Genomic DNA, 14,878 nt, shown 5'->3' with positions numbered 1-14,878 from the left:
GACAGCAGAGAGGAAGGGAAGCAAGACAGACAGAAAAGCCCACTTTCACACTAATGTTAAGTCCACAAAATCTCGTGTGTTGATTGTTTCTTTTTCTACAGCTTCCTGTCATTTCAGTGAACTAAATCTGGAAAAAACTCATTAATAAGGCCTTAGAGTTGGTTGGACAGCCTGATGGGTTTTTTAAAATGTGGCCCAGTTTCAGTTTCTAGCTTTGTGTTCATTGGCAAGCAGCAAACCTGTGACGTGATTACTTGTTGCTGTGGTTATTAAGGTATCACGGAAATGTAGTTTATGCCTTTGCTCTGTTCCCATCTCCAAAATTCAGTTTTCAGCATTTATTTTCAAGTCTTAATAGCAATTAAAAGTCAAGCATGTCTTTAGTTTTTTTTAGAAAACCCCGAGATTGGTGGACAAGGGGGTTTTCTATTTTATTAATGTAAACATTTATTGACATTGCTGGTCACATGAGGGTGAGGTTATAGCCTAGTTTTAATCTCCCTTAAATGGAGAAGAAACGTGAGAAAAAGGATTTCCCGCTGGCAGGTCATTGTGTTTGCTCAGTAAGCCCACGTCTTTCTCCCAGGCCTTCAGTTACACTCAGATGTTTCCAAAGTAGGCAGGTGTTACCTTGCCTTCCCCAGCTCACCTCTCTGGGAGTGAACTGTGAAATGTGGAAAAATAAACAGGCACTGGGAGAAAGGAGAGAAGTGGGACAGCTTCGCCTACAGGCGTGATGAGCCTGGGAAGTTGGGTGTCACGCCCTTTGGGCTGTGCTGTAGACGGTGTGGTGACTTCTGAGGTAGCTAACAAAGTCTCCACCACAGCAGTGATAGAACAAGCAGGGCCCCTCTTAGGAAGCCTTACGCTCACACTGCATCTTGGTCCCTCCAGACATTTATTTGGTATTAACGTATTTCTCTGACCTTAAGATAGTTGGACCTGAAGAGAGTGGGTAAGAAAGGTCAAGATTCTCAATCTGGAAACCAGTCTTGGTTCACTCCCTAGAACAAATTGGATTGTCATGAAAGTTATTTCATTTTTAAGGAATATTAAGAGAATGTTGAATCTTAGGCCTCTTACACACCTATGTACTGTGTATTAAGCAGAAGAAAGTCCATTTTTGAATTCCCTACACAGCTTAATTGACAAGTTGTATTATGACAACAACCAGTTGAGGATGTCCTTTCACAGAAAATAGCTAGCGACAAAGAGTGTCCCTGAGGCGGTGTCAGGCCCACCGCTCTCCACGGCTCAACTGTCATCGCATCCTTCATCTCCAGGTGTCAGACGGCCCCGGAGACGAGCCCTCGGAGTCCCCGTATGAAAGTGCAGATGAAACGCAGACCGAAGTGTCCATCTCGTCTAAGAAGTCAGAACGAGGAGTGACAGCCAAAAAGGAGTATGTGTGCCAGGTGAGTGGGGAGGTCACCATCCGAGTTGCCAGGTTATGGCGTCTGCTTGGGGTATGGGGTAAGCAGATTACCCCTGTTCCGTCCAGACCCCTGCCAGTCGTTCTCACTGATTTTTGTTTTGAAGGGGTTAGGCTGCCAGCAGAAACCTTGGATTAAGCTGCCTCAACTAACATCATTCATTCATACATAGTGTATGTATCTCATATATAAAGAGCCCTGGTGGGGCATTGGTTAAGCGCGCAGCTGCTAACCAAAAGGTTGGTGGTTCACCCCACCCGGTGGCTCTGCAGGACAAAGACGTGGCAGTCTGCTTCCATAAAGATTGTTGTTGCTAGGTGCCATCGAGTCAATTCTGGCTCATGTGACAGACTCTTTTTGTTTTTTTATACTTATTAGGTGAAGGTGTACAGAGCAAACTAGTTTCTTATTAAGTAATTAATATACATATTGTTTTGTGACATCGGTTGCCAACCCCACAACATGTCAACACTATCTCAAACTTCTCGATCACAACCACACATGATGCGTATATGAGATGTTGTTAGGTGCTGTCAAGTCAATGTCAACTCATAGTGACCCCATGTGACAGAGTAGAACTGCCCCATAGGGATTCCTAGGCTGTAATCTTCATGGATTGGGTTCCTGTTACCAGCTTTCCTGTCCCCTGCTGCCTTCTCATCCTTGCCCCTGGGCTGGCATGCCCAGTTATTCTTGTTTTGTGGGCCTGTCTAATCTTCGGCTGAAGGGTGAACTTCAAAAGTGACTTCATTACTGAGCTATAAGCGTGTTCCGGGGCCATATTCTTGGAGTTTCTCCAGCCTCTGTCAGACCAGTAAGTCTGGTATTTTTTTGGGGAGGTGGATAGTTAGAATTTTTTACATTTTTCTCCAGTTCTCTCTGGGACCCTGTATTGTGATTCTTGTCAGAGCAGTTGGTGGTGGTAGCTGGGCAGTGACAGACTCTTTATGGGAGCAGATCACCTGGTCTTTCTCCCACAGAGCTACTAGGTGAGTTTGAACCACCAACGTTTCAGTTAGCAGCTGAGTGCTTAACCATTGTGCCACCAAGGCTTCTTCTGTGAAGATTACAGCCTAGGAGACCCTGTGGGGCAGTTCTGCTCTGTCACATGGGGTAGTGCTGTGAGTTGGAATTGACAGCAACTAACAACAACATCTCATATGCATCGTGTGTGGCTGTATATACATACACGTGTGCGCACGCGCGCACACACACGTTTATATATCTGGACTTTCTATAGCATAAAAAGTGTATGGTTGCAGGAGGTGAGATGCTGGCAGTGGTGTTTCAAGTCACTGCCAGCACACACACCAGGCGGACTGGCCAGCTGGTGCTGGGTCACGGGCTGAGATGGCCGTCATTAGATCTGTGCCCCACAGTAGCAGTCTGGTCCCTCCTGGGGAGGCAGCCATGTACAGCGGCCAGTGTTCGGGCTCTGCTATGCCCCACACTATGAGCTTGGGCAGGTTAGTTCACCTCTTTGTGCCTCAGCCCCCACACAGGGCTACTGAAAGTCCCCATCAGCCTGTGTGACATGCTGGCCAGTGCCCACACAGGCAGCTTGACACCTGTAACTGCATTAGGATGGCTTTGATTTCTGACGATAGTGTGCCGTGGGTTTTCTTGATTTTCGTATCTGGTTGTAAGCGTCTTGAGTGCATCTGTTCGAGCTTTAGTCCTGTTCCCTGTGCAGTTAGTGAGAGCCACCTGTATGCAGTGCACTGTCTGTAACGCGATACTGGCCTTACTATGGGCTTCGCGCAGGCCAGAGTGTCCACTGTGCAGTGTGAATCTATTTCTTTGAGTAGCAGACTGGGCTATCTGCCATTTGAGACTGGACAGGATGAAGCCATTTCCCTTGCAGTAAGTAAGAAGGGTGCAGCAGGAAGTGAGCGAGGTGTCACTGACCGCCCCCTGTGTCCCTGCAGCTGTGTGAGAAGACCGGCAACCTCTTGCTCTGCGAAGGCCCCTGCTGTGGAGCTTTCCACCTCTCCTGCCTTGGGCTTCCCCGGAGACCGGAAGGGAGGTTCACCTGCAGCGAGTGTGCTTCAGGCAAGTTCTGGTCTTGCTTTTAAGCCAGCGAAACTTACAAGGGCTTGTTCCCAAGGGCAGACAGCTGTCTCGTCACCTTGGAGCCTTGAAGAGTCCTCCCTAGCTCACTGCGTGGAGTGCTCTGGTCTGCTTTTACGGAAGTGCCTGACACCTTTCCTTCTGTCGCAGACCTGAGACGTTAGCAGACACTCCCCCACCCACCTGTCTCTGCACGCTCCACGCTTCGCCTCCCAGGAGCAAGCGGCCCTGCACTGCAGGCCCTTCCACTCCTTGGTGGCCCCAGCCACTTGGCTCTGTGAGATCTCTTCTCAGTGCCTTTCCTCCAGGTGGTAGGCGTTACTCCTTCAATGAGAGTGTGCCACCAGAAAGCGCAGTGTGAGGCAAGGGGCAGAGTGACAGGTAGTAGGGCCTGGAGTCTGAGTATTTGAGTGGAACTCACTGCAGCTACCTCAGCCTCTGGCTGTCTGAGCCCCGGGGTTCTGTCTCTGAGGCAGCCATTGGGCACATGCCCACTCCAGAGAGACAGGCAGAGGTACCTGTGCTGGACTTGAGGGACCCTCGCTCCTGGCATAGTGCCTGATTGAGCACAGAGTGTTGATGTTCATAGGAATGGGCAGTGTTTACACATATGCCATGTGTTTCTGAGCTTCAGGCTCACCAGAGAACTAGCAGATCAGACTCCTACTGAGTGCTCAGTGCTTTTGTTCTGCTGCCACGTTCCTGCATTGGAGGCTTCCCTCGGCAGGTCAGGGCGAATGCTGGCAGACGGGCCTCAGCCGTGGCTGCTCCTATCCCTAGTGGGCCTGAGAAGCCCTTCCTGATTCTCATCGGAACCTATCCTGGGATCGGAAGGCATCTGGGGTATTCTTAGAGAGTTCTAGTATACCATAAACAACTCCCCTGTGGGTGCTCCATTTGCCTGTAATTATAAGTGAGCATATACTCATTACAAATGGTTCCTCACAGTCGTTGGTTAACTGCTCTCAAGATGAAGAGTAAAAGCCTTTCTTCAGAGGAGTCCCTTTCTTCAAGCTTCGTGCTAATTAGTGTGGGCTGCCCCCTCCTAGTCTGAGTAGTAAGACTTTCCTATATTTCAGGTGAAGCTGGAGCTCAAACCGCAGCAAGGTAACCCTTGATGGCTGGATTTTTTTCTGAAGAATGCTGGGACTAGTCAGCAAGGTTGGAAATAGAGCCAGTCGCTTTAGCAACACGGGCTGCCTCAGAAAAAGAGTTGCTTGATACTAATGGCTTAGGAACTACAATTTAATTCTTGTTCTTTGCATCTCTCTTTCTACCCCTTTCTTTAACCATCTGTTAGGGATTCACTCGTGTTTCGTGTGTAAGGAGAACAAGACAGATGTTAAGCGCTGTGTTGTATCTCAGTGTGGAAAATTCTACCATGAAGCTTGTGTGAGAAAATACCCTCTTACTGTATTTGAAAGTCGGGGCTTTCGTTGTCCTCTCCACAGTTGTGTGACCTGCCATGTTTCGAACCCTTCAAATCCAAGACCATCAAAAGGTACAGATGAACCTTTTACCGTTTCGGTGTTTGTTTAAATGTAGTCACATAGATGCTTTGGAAGGTGGGCTTGTAGCTTAGCTGCTGGGTTTGTCACAGAAGAGGATCACTTCCAGTTTTGATCTAGAGTAACGGTTGTTTTTCTGTTACTAACTCAGTACAGGCTGGATTAGAGGTGCTCTTTGACAAAGGCCCTGTCCCCCGCTTCTCCTGCCTTCCCATTCTAAACACCATTGTAAAGACCCTGCATTTAGGGGAGGGGCAACCTTTCAAAATAGATTCTGTTTTGGTTTTAATGGTCATTTATATGCACTTTTAAATCAAGTGACATCTGCATTATTTAATGTTGAGTGTGAGGTTGAGGATAGCTGGTTATGTTGATACCAGCTCTCAACTGGGGGCCAGTTTGCCCTCCAGGGGACATTCAGAAATGTCTGGGGATGTTTTGGGGGCATGCTACAGGCATCTAGTGGGTGGAGGCAAGGGATACTGCTGAACCTCCCATAATGCACAGGACAGCCCCCACCACAAAGAATGATCTGGTCCAAAATGTCACCAGTGTCCAGGCTGAAAAATGCTGATTTATCTTATTTTAGAATGTAGCGTTTTAAATGCTTGACTGTTTTCCCACGACATTTTTTGAAGCACTTTTGTCTCGAGGAAGTATATTTTCATGACATCTGTTAAATATGCTTTGCCCTCCCTATCCTAGATATTTTTTCCTCAAGTACCTCCGATTTATTGCAGCGTTAACTTTCCAAGTTTATGGTGACTTAGTAATTGCCAGTGGCCCTGTTCACTGTAGTGAGGTCAGCGTACTTGTGAAGAGTCTCTGGTGGGGCCTTTTACTGTGTGTGTGTCTGCCTCCAGGTAAAATGATGCGGTGTGTACGCTGCCCCGTTGCCTACCATGGCGGGGACGCTTGCTTGGCAGCGGGGTGTTCAGTGATCGCGTCCAACAGCATCGTCTGTACGGGCCACTTCACTGCCCGGAAGGGGAAGAGGCACCACACGCACGTCAATGTGAGCTGGTGCTTCGTGTGCTCCAAAGGTGAGGCCCGGTGGACGCCTGTGCGGCCACTGCCGCCTGGCGCGCACAAGGCGGGACTCTGCTTGGTCACCGTGACTGGTTAGCGCGCTGCTTACAGTTGCTTCTTAACACACACAGCTCTGAAGACAATCCTAGCCATCTCCAGTACTGGCTTCAATCTTCTTCTGGGGTGTGCTGACTGCTGTTGATAACATTTTCTGTAGTTGCACATTTAGTAGTCTATCAGGATATTTCTAAATTAACTGTGATAATTTCATGGAATTTTGGGAGATGATTACTGGTGGAAATAACATTTGCTTTTTTATTGACTCACAGATGACTGTTGTTGAGTAATGTGTAAGAACCGAGTGCATGATAGCTGTCATGTGAGCAGGCACACCTGGCCTCCCTGTAGTAGACCCATGCTAAGCCCGCCCCCTTTTGCAGGGGGGAGCCTTCTGTGCTGCGAGTCCTGCCCGGCAGCCTTTCACCCTGACTGTCTGAACATCGAGATGCCTGACGGCAGCTGGTTCTGCAACGACTGCCGGGCTGGGAAGAAGTTACACTTCCAGGACATCATTTGGGTTAAACTTGGGAACTACAGGTGTGAGACATAGACTCATATGCTTACTTCTATGCCTTTTCTTGTTAACATGTGTTCATTTCACTCTAGATTAAAGTACTTAAAGTAACGAAGTGATTGTTGCTGTCTCTGAAGAGTCTGTGAACCCTGTTTTTAATATTTATAATAGATGGTGGCCGGCAGAAGTTTGCCATCCCAAAAATGTCCCCCCAAATATTCAGAAAATGAAGCACGAGATTGGAGAATTTCCTGTGTTTTTCTTTGGGTCTAAAGATTATTACTGGACACATCAGGCACGAGTGTTCCCGTACATGGAGGGCGATCGGGGCAGCAGATACCAAGGAGTTAAAGGAATTGGAAAAGTCTTCAAAAACGGTACAGAGATACATATACATAGAGTTTTTCAAATAGAAAATGAAACACTGCCCTTTGTGTGCAGTTTGTTAATCCTGATTTCTGGTTTTTGAAAATATGATTGCTATAGAAATTACTAGACTAAGCATTCCATGTGTGCTTTTAAGTTAGAAGAAACTAAGTCTGCAGATTAATTTGTTAGGCAGAGCATAAGATGTACTATTTACTAACTTTTATAATGTTGGTTTTTGACTAATTTCATTAAAATGCACTAAAGCCAATTTTTAAGAAATTGTTCTTAGTGTTAATTCACAGACTGTTCATAGCTTGCCCTCACATAGATGGAAATCTAGAGGCCTCTTTCCTGCTGTGTAAAACTTGGGCACCAGGGCTTGTTTGTCACTCACCTTACTGTTCAGCAGACTTGGATCAAGTACCAGGTGCCTCATTTGGTGCTGGGTATGGACAGGTAAACAGGATGCTCCTGCCTCCAGTTCCACAGCTAGTGTTGGGGCAGAGTGAGGACAGTGTAATGTAGCTGGCTGAGACCCAGGTTTGGGTGAGACACAGGGATGTGTTTGCCTCCTGGAAGAAGTGGCGCTCACATTGGGTTCAGGATGAGCGAGGACAGCAGCAAGCTCGCGGCCCACACACACAGCCACTCGGGAGCAGGCAGCTGCAGCACACACGCGGCCCCTCGGGGCAGCAGGGAGCTGCGGCGCACACGCGGCCCCTCGGGGCAGCAGGGAGCTGCGGCGCACACGCGGCCCCTCGGGGCAGCAGGGAGCTGCGGCGCACACAGGGCCGCTCGGGGCAGCAGGGAGCTGATGGCTGATGGCACGTGTGCATAGCCGCTCAGGGATGCTGTGTCATGGCCAGAGGCTGAGAAAGGGAGGCTGGCTCATGCTGCACAGTGTGCTGCCAGCTGTCTGGGCCTGTCTCTCCTCTGAGGCCTTAGCACACAGGTGGCACCCAGAGGTCTGAATGAGTAGGCATCGGGAGATGTTCAGGCGGAAGGATGGGAATTGAGAGGTAGACTGACGTGTCCCGTCACGGTTGGCTGCAAACGGTGAAGTCTGGCCGCAGCCAGTCTGCAGACTGTTGGCCTGGAATCCCGTAGAGTTGTACACCTTAGTGACCTGCCACCAAGGGCAGGCCTGCAGGAGAGGTCCGACACTGATGTAGGCTCTCTCAGGGAACTTCAGTTGCTTGCTTGTTTTTGCTTGAGCCACTTCTTCACCCCTCAGAAACCTTTTCCTTTTTGAGATGAATAAAATTGTGTTTTTGTTTTCTTTCTTAGGATAGTGAGTCCCAAATATCAATGTCTGGTACTTTGTTCTGAAATCCCGGTGGAGGATGGGGAACTGTAGGGAGCATCCACCCAACCTGTCCCTGGGGAAGCCCTCCATGCCATGCTGGTGCCCATCAGCTACCAAGGGCTCTTTGATCATTCTTCGGTTTAAAACATTTCGTAGCATTGAGAACCAGTCCGTGGAGACTAGAAATATACTTACTAGCAAAATGAAAATTTAAAGTAAACTATTAAAAAATAGAGTTTAATAAGTAGATGTATTTATTTACTAAAATTCTCACTAGTATCTCGTTGATGTTTTAGCACTGCAAGAAGCTGAAGCTCGCTTTCGTGAAATCAGACTCCAGAGGGAAGCCCGAGAGACCCAGGAGAATGAGCGCAAACCCCCGCCGTACAAGCACATTAAGGTGACGTTGTGGAGCGGCATTCGTTCCACATGAATGAATGGAGTACTCGTGACAGGAAGTGTGCATGTAGTCGGGTGTGCAGGCTCTGCATTCCCAGGCCATGGCGGGTGAGAGGCATGTCAGGAGCCAGCACCTGTGTGCCCGGTACGAGGGCTGCACAGGAAGCCCTGTCGCCCCGAGAGCTGCCTGTTGTCCACAGTGCAGGGGCCAGCGAGGCAGTCAGGGGCTTTGCTGTGAAGTAGGAGGCTTGGTGTGATGGCCAGAGAGGGGCCGGAAGGACAGTACTGGCCAGGCCACCTGGAGCAGGAGGGGCTGAGACTGAATCCTCACCAGATGCTGGAGACAACCTTGTGCAGAAGACAATGGCTTGGTGACTGTACCACAGGGTAGGAGAGAGAGAAGAGACAAATGATCTCCCATGTTGAAGGGCATGGGGGTTGGGGAGGACAGCTGGATGCCCCCCGATTGTCCTAATCTCCTGGGAGCCCATGTTCACCCCAGGGTACCCAGGAGCCCTGCAGGAGGCCATGCTCCCCCCGCCGTCCACTTGTTACTGTCTCTCATGAGCAGGGCTCACAGCCTATCCCTGCCTTGTCAGGGCTTCACGCCTCCATCCTCAGAGCAGTCAGTGCTTACCCCAGACGGCACCGCCCCACCGTGGCCACCTCACCAGCCGGGTCAAGCACTTGGTCCTTGGCCTTACGGGGCTGCAGTGGGACCTCTGTGTGTAAAGAAAGGGCTCTCCGCTTGTAAGACTTCTTTGGGATGAATTCCTGGAAATGGAATCACTGAGTCAAAGAGCATGAATATTTTTAGATTGTTGAGACATATTTCCAGATCGTTCTCTCAAGGGCTCTGTACCAGTTTGTCACACCACCAGCCTGTGAAGAGGGTGTCTTTCACCACATCTTAGAATTACGTTTCTGTTGTAGTTTTTTTTAAATTTTCTTCACTCCTTTTATTACTTGGTGGTTCTTCTTCCACTAGTATTAAGCCACAGGCTTCACGAGGCGAGGACAGTGCCTCCTGCTCCTCACATACTCCTGTCCTGTGCGGCCCTCTGGTCCCTAACGGGTGGGTGGGTGCAGCTGGAGAGAACGCCTCGCCAAGTGTTTGCTGGGCACCAGGCATCGTCTGTTAGCTGGTGTTCTCAGTCTCTCGGCGTCCTGTCTGGGTAAGTGCTAGCTCTCACACACGAGGGTCACAAACGCTTAACTGAAGTAGGGGCTGCAGGGCCTCAGGGCCTCACGCTCCACCTGCTTTTAAAGCCCCCAGGCCAGGGGCTGTCCTGTCGCTGCGAGGGCAGCCAGGGCCAGGAGCTGCTGCCAGGGCTGATGAGGGGGTGTTCTGATGAGTGCGTGGGCTGAAGCCTGCCACCCCCCCCCAGTATCCAGCAGGACTCTGCTGCTTAGAGACCTCAGAATGGCCCAGAGCTGGGGCAGGAGCAGGCGTAAAGAGGTCAGGAATGCTTTCTGTGCGATCTGTGGCGTAAGGCAGCTTGTTTTTTTCCCTTGCAGGTGAATAAGCCGTACGGGAAAGTTCAGATCTATACAGCCGATATTTCTGAAATTCCTAAGTGCAACTGTAAGCCCACGGATGAAAACCCCTGCGGCTTTGACTCGGAGTGTTTGAACAGGATGCTGATGTTCGAGTGCCACCCACAGGTGTGCCCTGCGGGCGAGTACTGTCAGAACCAGTGCTTCACCAAGCGCCAGTACCCCGAGACCAAGATCATTAAGACGGAAGGCAAAGGCTGGGGCCTGGTCGCCAAGAGGGACATTAAAAAGGTGGGGTGTGGTGGGCTTCTTCCTCCCATTAAGACATCGTGGTTCCACTGAGTATTAGCCACTTAGGTTTGGTTATTGTGTGCTTGTGTTCATGTCGGAATGGTGTTTTAAAAATACCATACTGAATGTTGTAGCATAATAAGTTACATGAAAAATCTATCGAAGTAAAATTTACAAATTTCTTAAAACCTGTCTCCAGTCAGAACTGTGATGTCTCCTTTAGGAAATGACAGATTTGGAAAGTAACCATTTTCCTTAGACTAGCAGCCAGGGTGCTCAGGACCCAGCACCTAGCCAGCTGAGGCTGGAATGAGAAAGACAGTCCCTGACAGGCCAGGACGCGCTCGCTCGGAAGTGCTGGAGGCCACACAGATGCGGCCCCCCCCTCTCAGTGACCAAGCCTAGCTGTACATGCAGACACATTTTCTTGCAGCCTATTCCTCGGCTAGGGTCAGGATGGTACCGGGCACCAGGGATGGGTCAGTACAGGAGAGGGTAGAGCTCAGACACCACTCTCATCAGCGCCAGAGACGGCTGTGCAGCACACGAGCCCCAGCAGTCTCTGTTCTTCTGTTCGCCTGCATTGCTGTTGGATGTGGACTGTTACAGTCTGTCATGGTCTTTCCCATCCTTTTCTCTGTGAGGGAAATGGACACCTGAGCAGTGAGATACGTGGAGGCTTGGAGGGAGTCTCACACGGTGCTCTCAGGAGACCAGAAATGCAGGAAGCAAGGGTTAGACTGTGGCTGCTTCAAGAGAGCTTGAATGAATCTTCCATCAACAACCTGTACCTGTAAGAAATGTGTAAAATCATCTAAATTGACCAACTCTTAGGGATTCTGCAAGATCTCGGTCGCCCTGACGGTATTATTATTTGCGTGATGCCCTGTTCCAGTTGTTCTGACGTTGGGACTCGAGCGTTGACAGTAAGAATTGGTCAGTAGATTTTTCTTCGTCATCATGCTCTTCTGATTTTCAGGGAGAATTTGTGAATGAGTACGTTGGAGAGGTCATTGACGAAGAGGAGTGTATGGCCAGAATCAAATACGCCCACGAGAATGACATCACTCACTTCTACATGCTCACGATAGACAAGGTAACGCTGGGTGTGCCCTTGTCGCGAGCCTGCGGCGTGGACGTGCCCCGATGGCTCTCCAGACGGCAAGGCCTTCCTGGGTGCCGACCCTGTGGTGGCGCTGCACGGCCTCTGCACCGCTGGCGTGTGTCCTGAAACGTGGTGCCCTTCAGCAGCACCTGAACAGGGGCCGGAGTCCCTGGGTGGTGCAGATGGTTAACACGCTCGGCAGCTGCTAACTGGAGGCTAGAAGTTTGGGTCTACCCTGAGGTGTCTCAGAAGAAAGGCCTGGTATTTCCGAAAAATCAGCGATTTAAAAAAAAAACCCATGGAGCAGTTCTGCTATGATATGCTTGGGGGCGCCCTGAGTCGGGGTCCACTCAACAGCAACTGGTAAATGAAGACTGGAGCTGACCATCTCTCACACCAGTTTAGGGGTCGGGAAGGCTGTCATAAACTAGTCAGAACCCTAATGTATAAAGTAGAAAAATCAGTAAAGCAAGAGATCAAGAAAATAGCTGCATAAAAATGAGAAAAGTTTTGAGCCAAAAAAAGATAATAAAAATTGAAATTCAGGTGGGACAGGGCCAGGCTATGGATGCTCCTTGACCCCTGTCCCCAATTTCTCTAAGAGAGAAGTTATCACCACCTTTCTTTCACGGTGTGTCAGTGACATCCTCTGGAGGCTCGCTCACTGCTGTGGCCCCAGAGGTCAGGGATCCTGTGGTCCCCAGACTGGCTGGGGGGTCCTGGCAGCTCTCCTTTCCAGGCCGTGCTGAGGAGCAGTACGTGGAGGGCCCTGGCACGTGCCTGTGGCCATCGCACAGCTGTCCCAGGCCTGTCAGTCCTTAGCGTGGTGGTACTGGCGCCATGGGAGCTACGTGTTAAGAGACGGATGTGTTTACGTATTTATTTACACCCGCTCTCACACAGAAGTTTCCATAAATTCATAAATGTGATGTTTTATGTGGCCTTTTAAGTAGCCCCAGCTGCCTCTTCAGGCCACTCGTGTTCACCGCCTGGCGCGTTTCCTTCCTGTCCACCTGGGCATCCACCCGCACCTTGGGGTTCTGAGCGATGTGCAGCCGATGGAGCCACCGGCGCACATTTCTCCATCTGCTGCTCTCACCTCCCGGAGGGGAGCCCCATCTCGTGCACTGGATCCGTAGGGACCTGCGGGGCACGGAAGCCGGGCTGGGCTCTGGATAGGGTCAGGGTGTGGAGGCAGATTCGTCATACTTTCAGCTTGCATTCCTCAGCTGCTTTGGGATGTGACATCTGACCTTACGCTGGCTTCTCTCTGGCCTGCTCTTTGGGAATGAGTATGTCTTTGCCCACTTGTAATTGGGTTCATGGTCTTGCTCGTATCTGAGTTTTCTGTGGGCTGTTGACACTCATTGTCGGTCGTGTGTGATGCTCAGATTCATCCTAGCTCCTCTGCCTGCCATCTGCTGGTGGTGGCCAGGAGTGCCGGCTCACTGTCCTGTTCTCAGGGGCGCTCACCATGGCTCGGTCCTTTCCACGTGGTCCCGACCTGCCCTCGGTGAGCAAGAGAAAGAGGACTGGTTTGGGGGCGTCCTGTCCAAGTGGCCATGGGATACCACGGTTTTCAGTACAACAACCAACCACCTTCCCAGCGTGTCATAGGACAGTTACAGTTCACTTTAGAAATACAGACGTGTATGTGGAAGATGGCAACGTGATTTGAAACCTGACTTTTGCCCTGCAGGACCGTATCATTGATGCTGGCCCCAAAGGAAACTACTCCCGATTCATGAACCACAGCTGCCAGCCCAACTGCGAGACCCTCAAGTGGACGGTGAACGGCGACACGAGAGTGGGCCTGTTTGCTGTGTGCGACATTCCTGCAGGTACCGCGGCCCCCGGCCTGCCGCTCAGCCCCCTCAGCCGTGGGCTCTGCCCGGCGCTGTGTGCCACCAAACCGAGGCGGCTGTGGGCAGGCAGGGTGGGGGGTGTTCTGTTTTCTTTGAATCTCAGCTTCACGAAGCAGGATGGAAAAGCCACTGTATCGAGTACACATGTGAAAATAACAGGGACGTGCCTCGTAGATCGGGCTCATGCTCCTTGGCGTGCTGTGAGAAGGTGAGTGTTCCAGCATAGCGTGTCCCCTCTCCCCCCAGGGACAGAGCTGACTTTTAATTACAACCTCGACTGTTTGGGCAACGAGAAGACCGTCTGTCGGTGTGGAGCCTCCAATTGTAGCGGATTCCTGGGGGATCGGCCAAAGGTAGAGTCCCTGCCGCTTTGTGTGTAGAAAGGTCTGTGTATTTCATAGCCAGTGCTGGCATCTCAGACATCTGGGGACACAGCCCTCTGAGTGAGAAGCGGCTTCCTCAAAGCTAACCTGTTGCGTGCCGGGCGGGGGGCTCCTGGTGGCTGACAGCCAGACTACACCTGAGGCCAGCGACTGGGGGCCGAGCAGCCCGGGAGGGAGCCCCTGGGGCCCAGTGCTGACCGCATCTCAGGAGGTGTGCTGCCATCCAGAGTGGCCGCCTGGGCAGGCCGATAAAGGCCTTGGAAGGTGGAGGCTCAGTGGCTTCCAGGTTGGAGGGAGCGAACACCTGCTCTTGGGAGGGTAAGCTTGTCCCCTGGGACATGGATGCTGTCTGCTGAGACCCTCCTGGACTCCCCCTCTTCCTGTCCTGTTTTCTGCTAGATGAGAGAGAATCCTTCCCTGGGGTTTGAGTGAGTGCACCAGATTACCGAACCAGAGGAACAGAAGGGGCCGGTGCCCGCTGACCTGGCCCCGGGTGAATGGGGATGAGAGAGAAGGGGCTTCAGGCAGCATCTGGGGTCTGGATTGAGCAGGAAAGGGGGCTGAGATTTCTGCAGGAGACATTTGGCGTGTGGAGGAGGTGTGTGGTCCACCACACATTTGGCCTCAGAGGTGGAGGACCTTACCCCTCTGGGCTGGCTTGCACAGGTGACTCAGGGAGCAGGCCCACCAGCGAGCCCCTCCGTCCCGGTGGTGCTGAGGGTGGGGATGATGCGGACGCAGGGCTGAGAGTAGCAGCTGGCTGGAGTGGCGGCCCCGGGGCAGGAGCCAGACTCCCTCACTCTGGGTCTGTCAGAGGCCGGTGTTCAGCACCCTGTGCTGGGCAAACCCAGATGGAAGACATTTGGTAATTGCCCTGTCTACGTCTGGTCTGGAACTCCTCTTGGACATCTGCCCTCAGACCTTGTGGGGCTGCTTTTCACCCTTTGCTGATGAAATCCCAGGCTGCCCCACGTGGGGTGGGATGCGCTGTGTGAGTAGGTGGCAGCCCTTGGGCTGCGTCTCCTCGGCAGGAGGCTGTCGACAGAGCT

At 51.3% G+C, this 14,878-nt stretch overlaps 1 protein-coding gene and 1 non-coding gene across 2 annotated transcripts in view; both read left to right on the top strand.

The window, feature by feature from the left end:
- Positions 1 to 14,878, top strand: part of NSD2 (nuclear receptor binding SET domain protein 2) — a 90,717-nt gene that overhangs the window by 70,277 nt on the left and 5,562 nt on the right. The window contains exons 12-22 of the mRNA XM_023737982.1: positions 1,284 to 1,415; positions 3,362 to 3,485; positions 4,804 to 5,004; positions 5,875 to 6,054; positions 6,481 to 6,637; positions 6,786 to 6,991; positions 8,586 to 8,689; positions 10,207 to 10,476; positions 11,456 to 11,572; positions 13,281 to 13,422; positions 13,693 to 13,799. Of these exons, the coding sequence (XP_023593750.1) occupies positions 1,284 to 1,415; positions 3,362 to 3,485; positions 4,804 to 5,004; positions 5,875 to 6,054; positions 6,481 to 6,637; positions 6,786 to 6,991; positions 8,586 to 8,689; positions 10,207 to 10,476; positions 11,456 to 11,572; positions 13,281 to 13,422; positions 13,693 to 13,799 (1,740 nt within the window). The remainder of the gene's footprint in view (positions 1 to 1,283; positions 1,416 to 3,361; positions 3,486 to 4,803; positions 5,005 to 5,874; positions 6,055 to 6,480; positions 6,638 to 6,785; positions 6,992 to 8,585; positions 8,690 to 10,206; positions 10,477 to 11,455; positions 11,573 to 13,280; positions 13,423 to 13,692; positions 13,800 to 14,878) is intronic.
- Positions 13,047 to 13,171, top strand: LOC111821859 (small Cajal body-specific RNA 23). The gene has a single exon (XR_002825198.1). It is a non-coding gene; the product is annotated as a small Cajal body-specific RNA 23 (non-coding RNA).

This window comes from Trichechus manatus, unplaced genomic scaffold (genome assembly GCF_000243295.1).
Source record: "Trichechus manatus latirostris isolate Lorelei unplaced genomic scaffold, TriManLat1.0 scaffold00111, whole genome shotgun sequence".
NCBI classification, from domain to species: Eukaryota; Metazoa; Chordata; class Mammalia; order Sirenia; family Trichechidae; genus Trichechus; species Trichechus manatus.
This window is presented reverse-complemented; position numbering and strand designations above follow the sequence as displayed.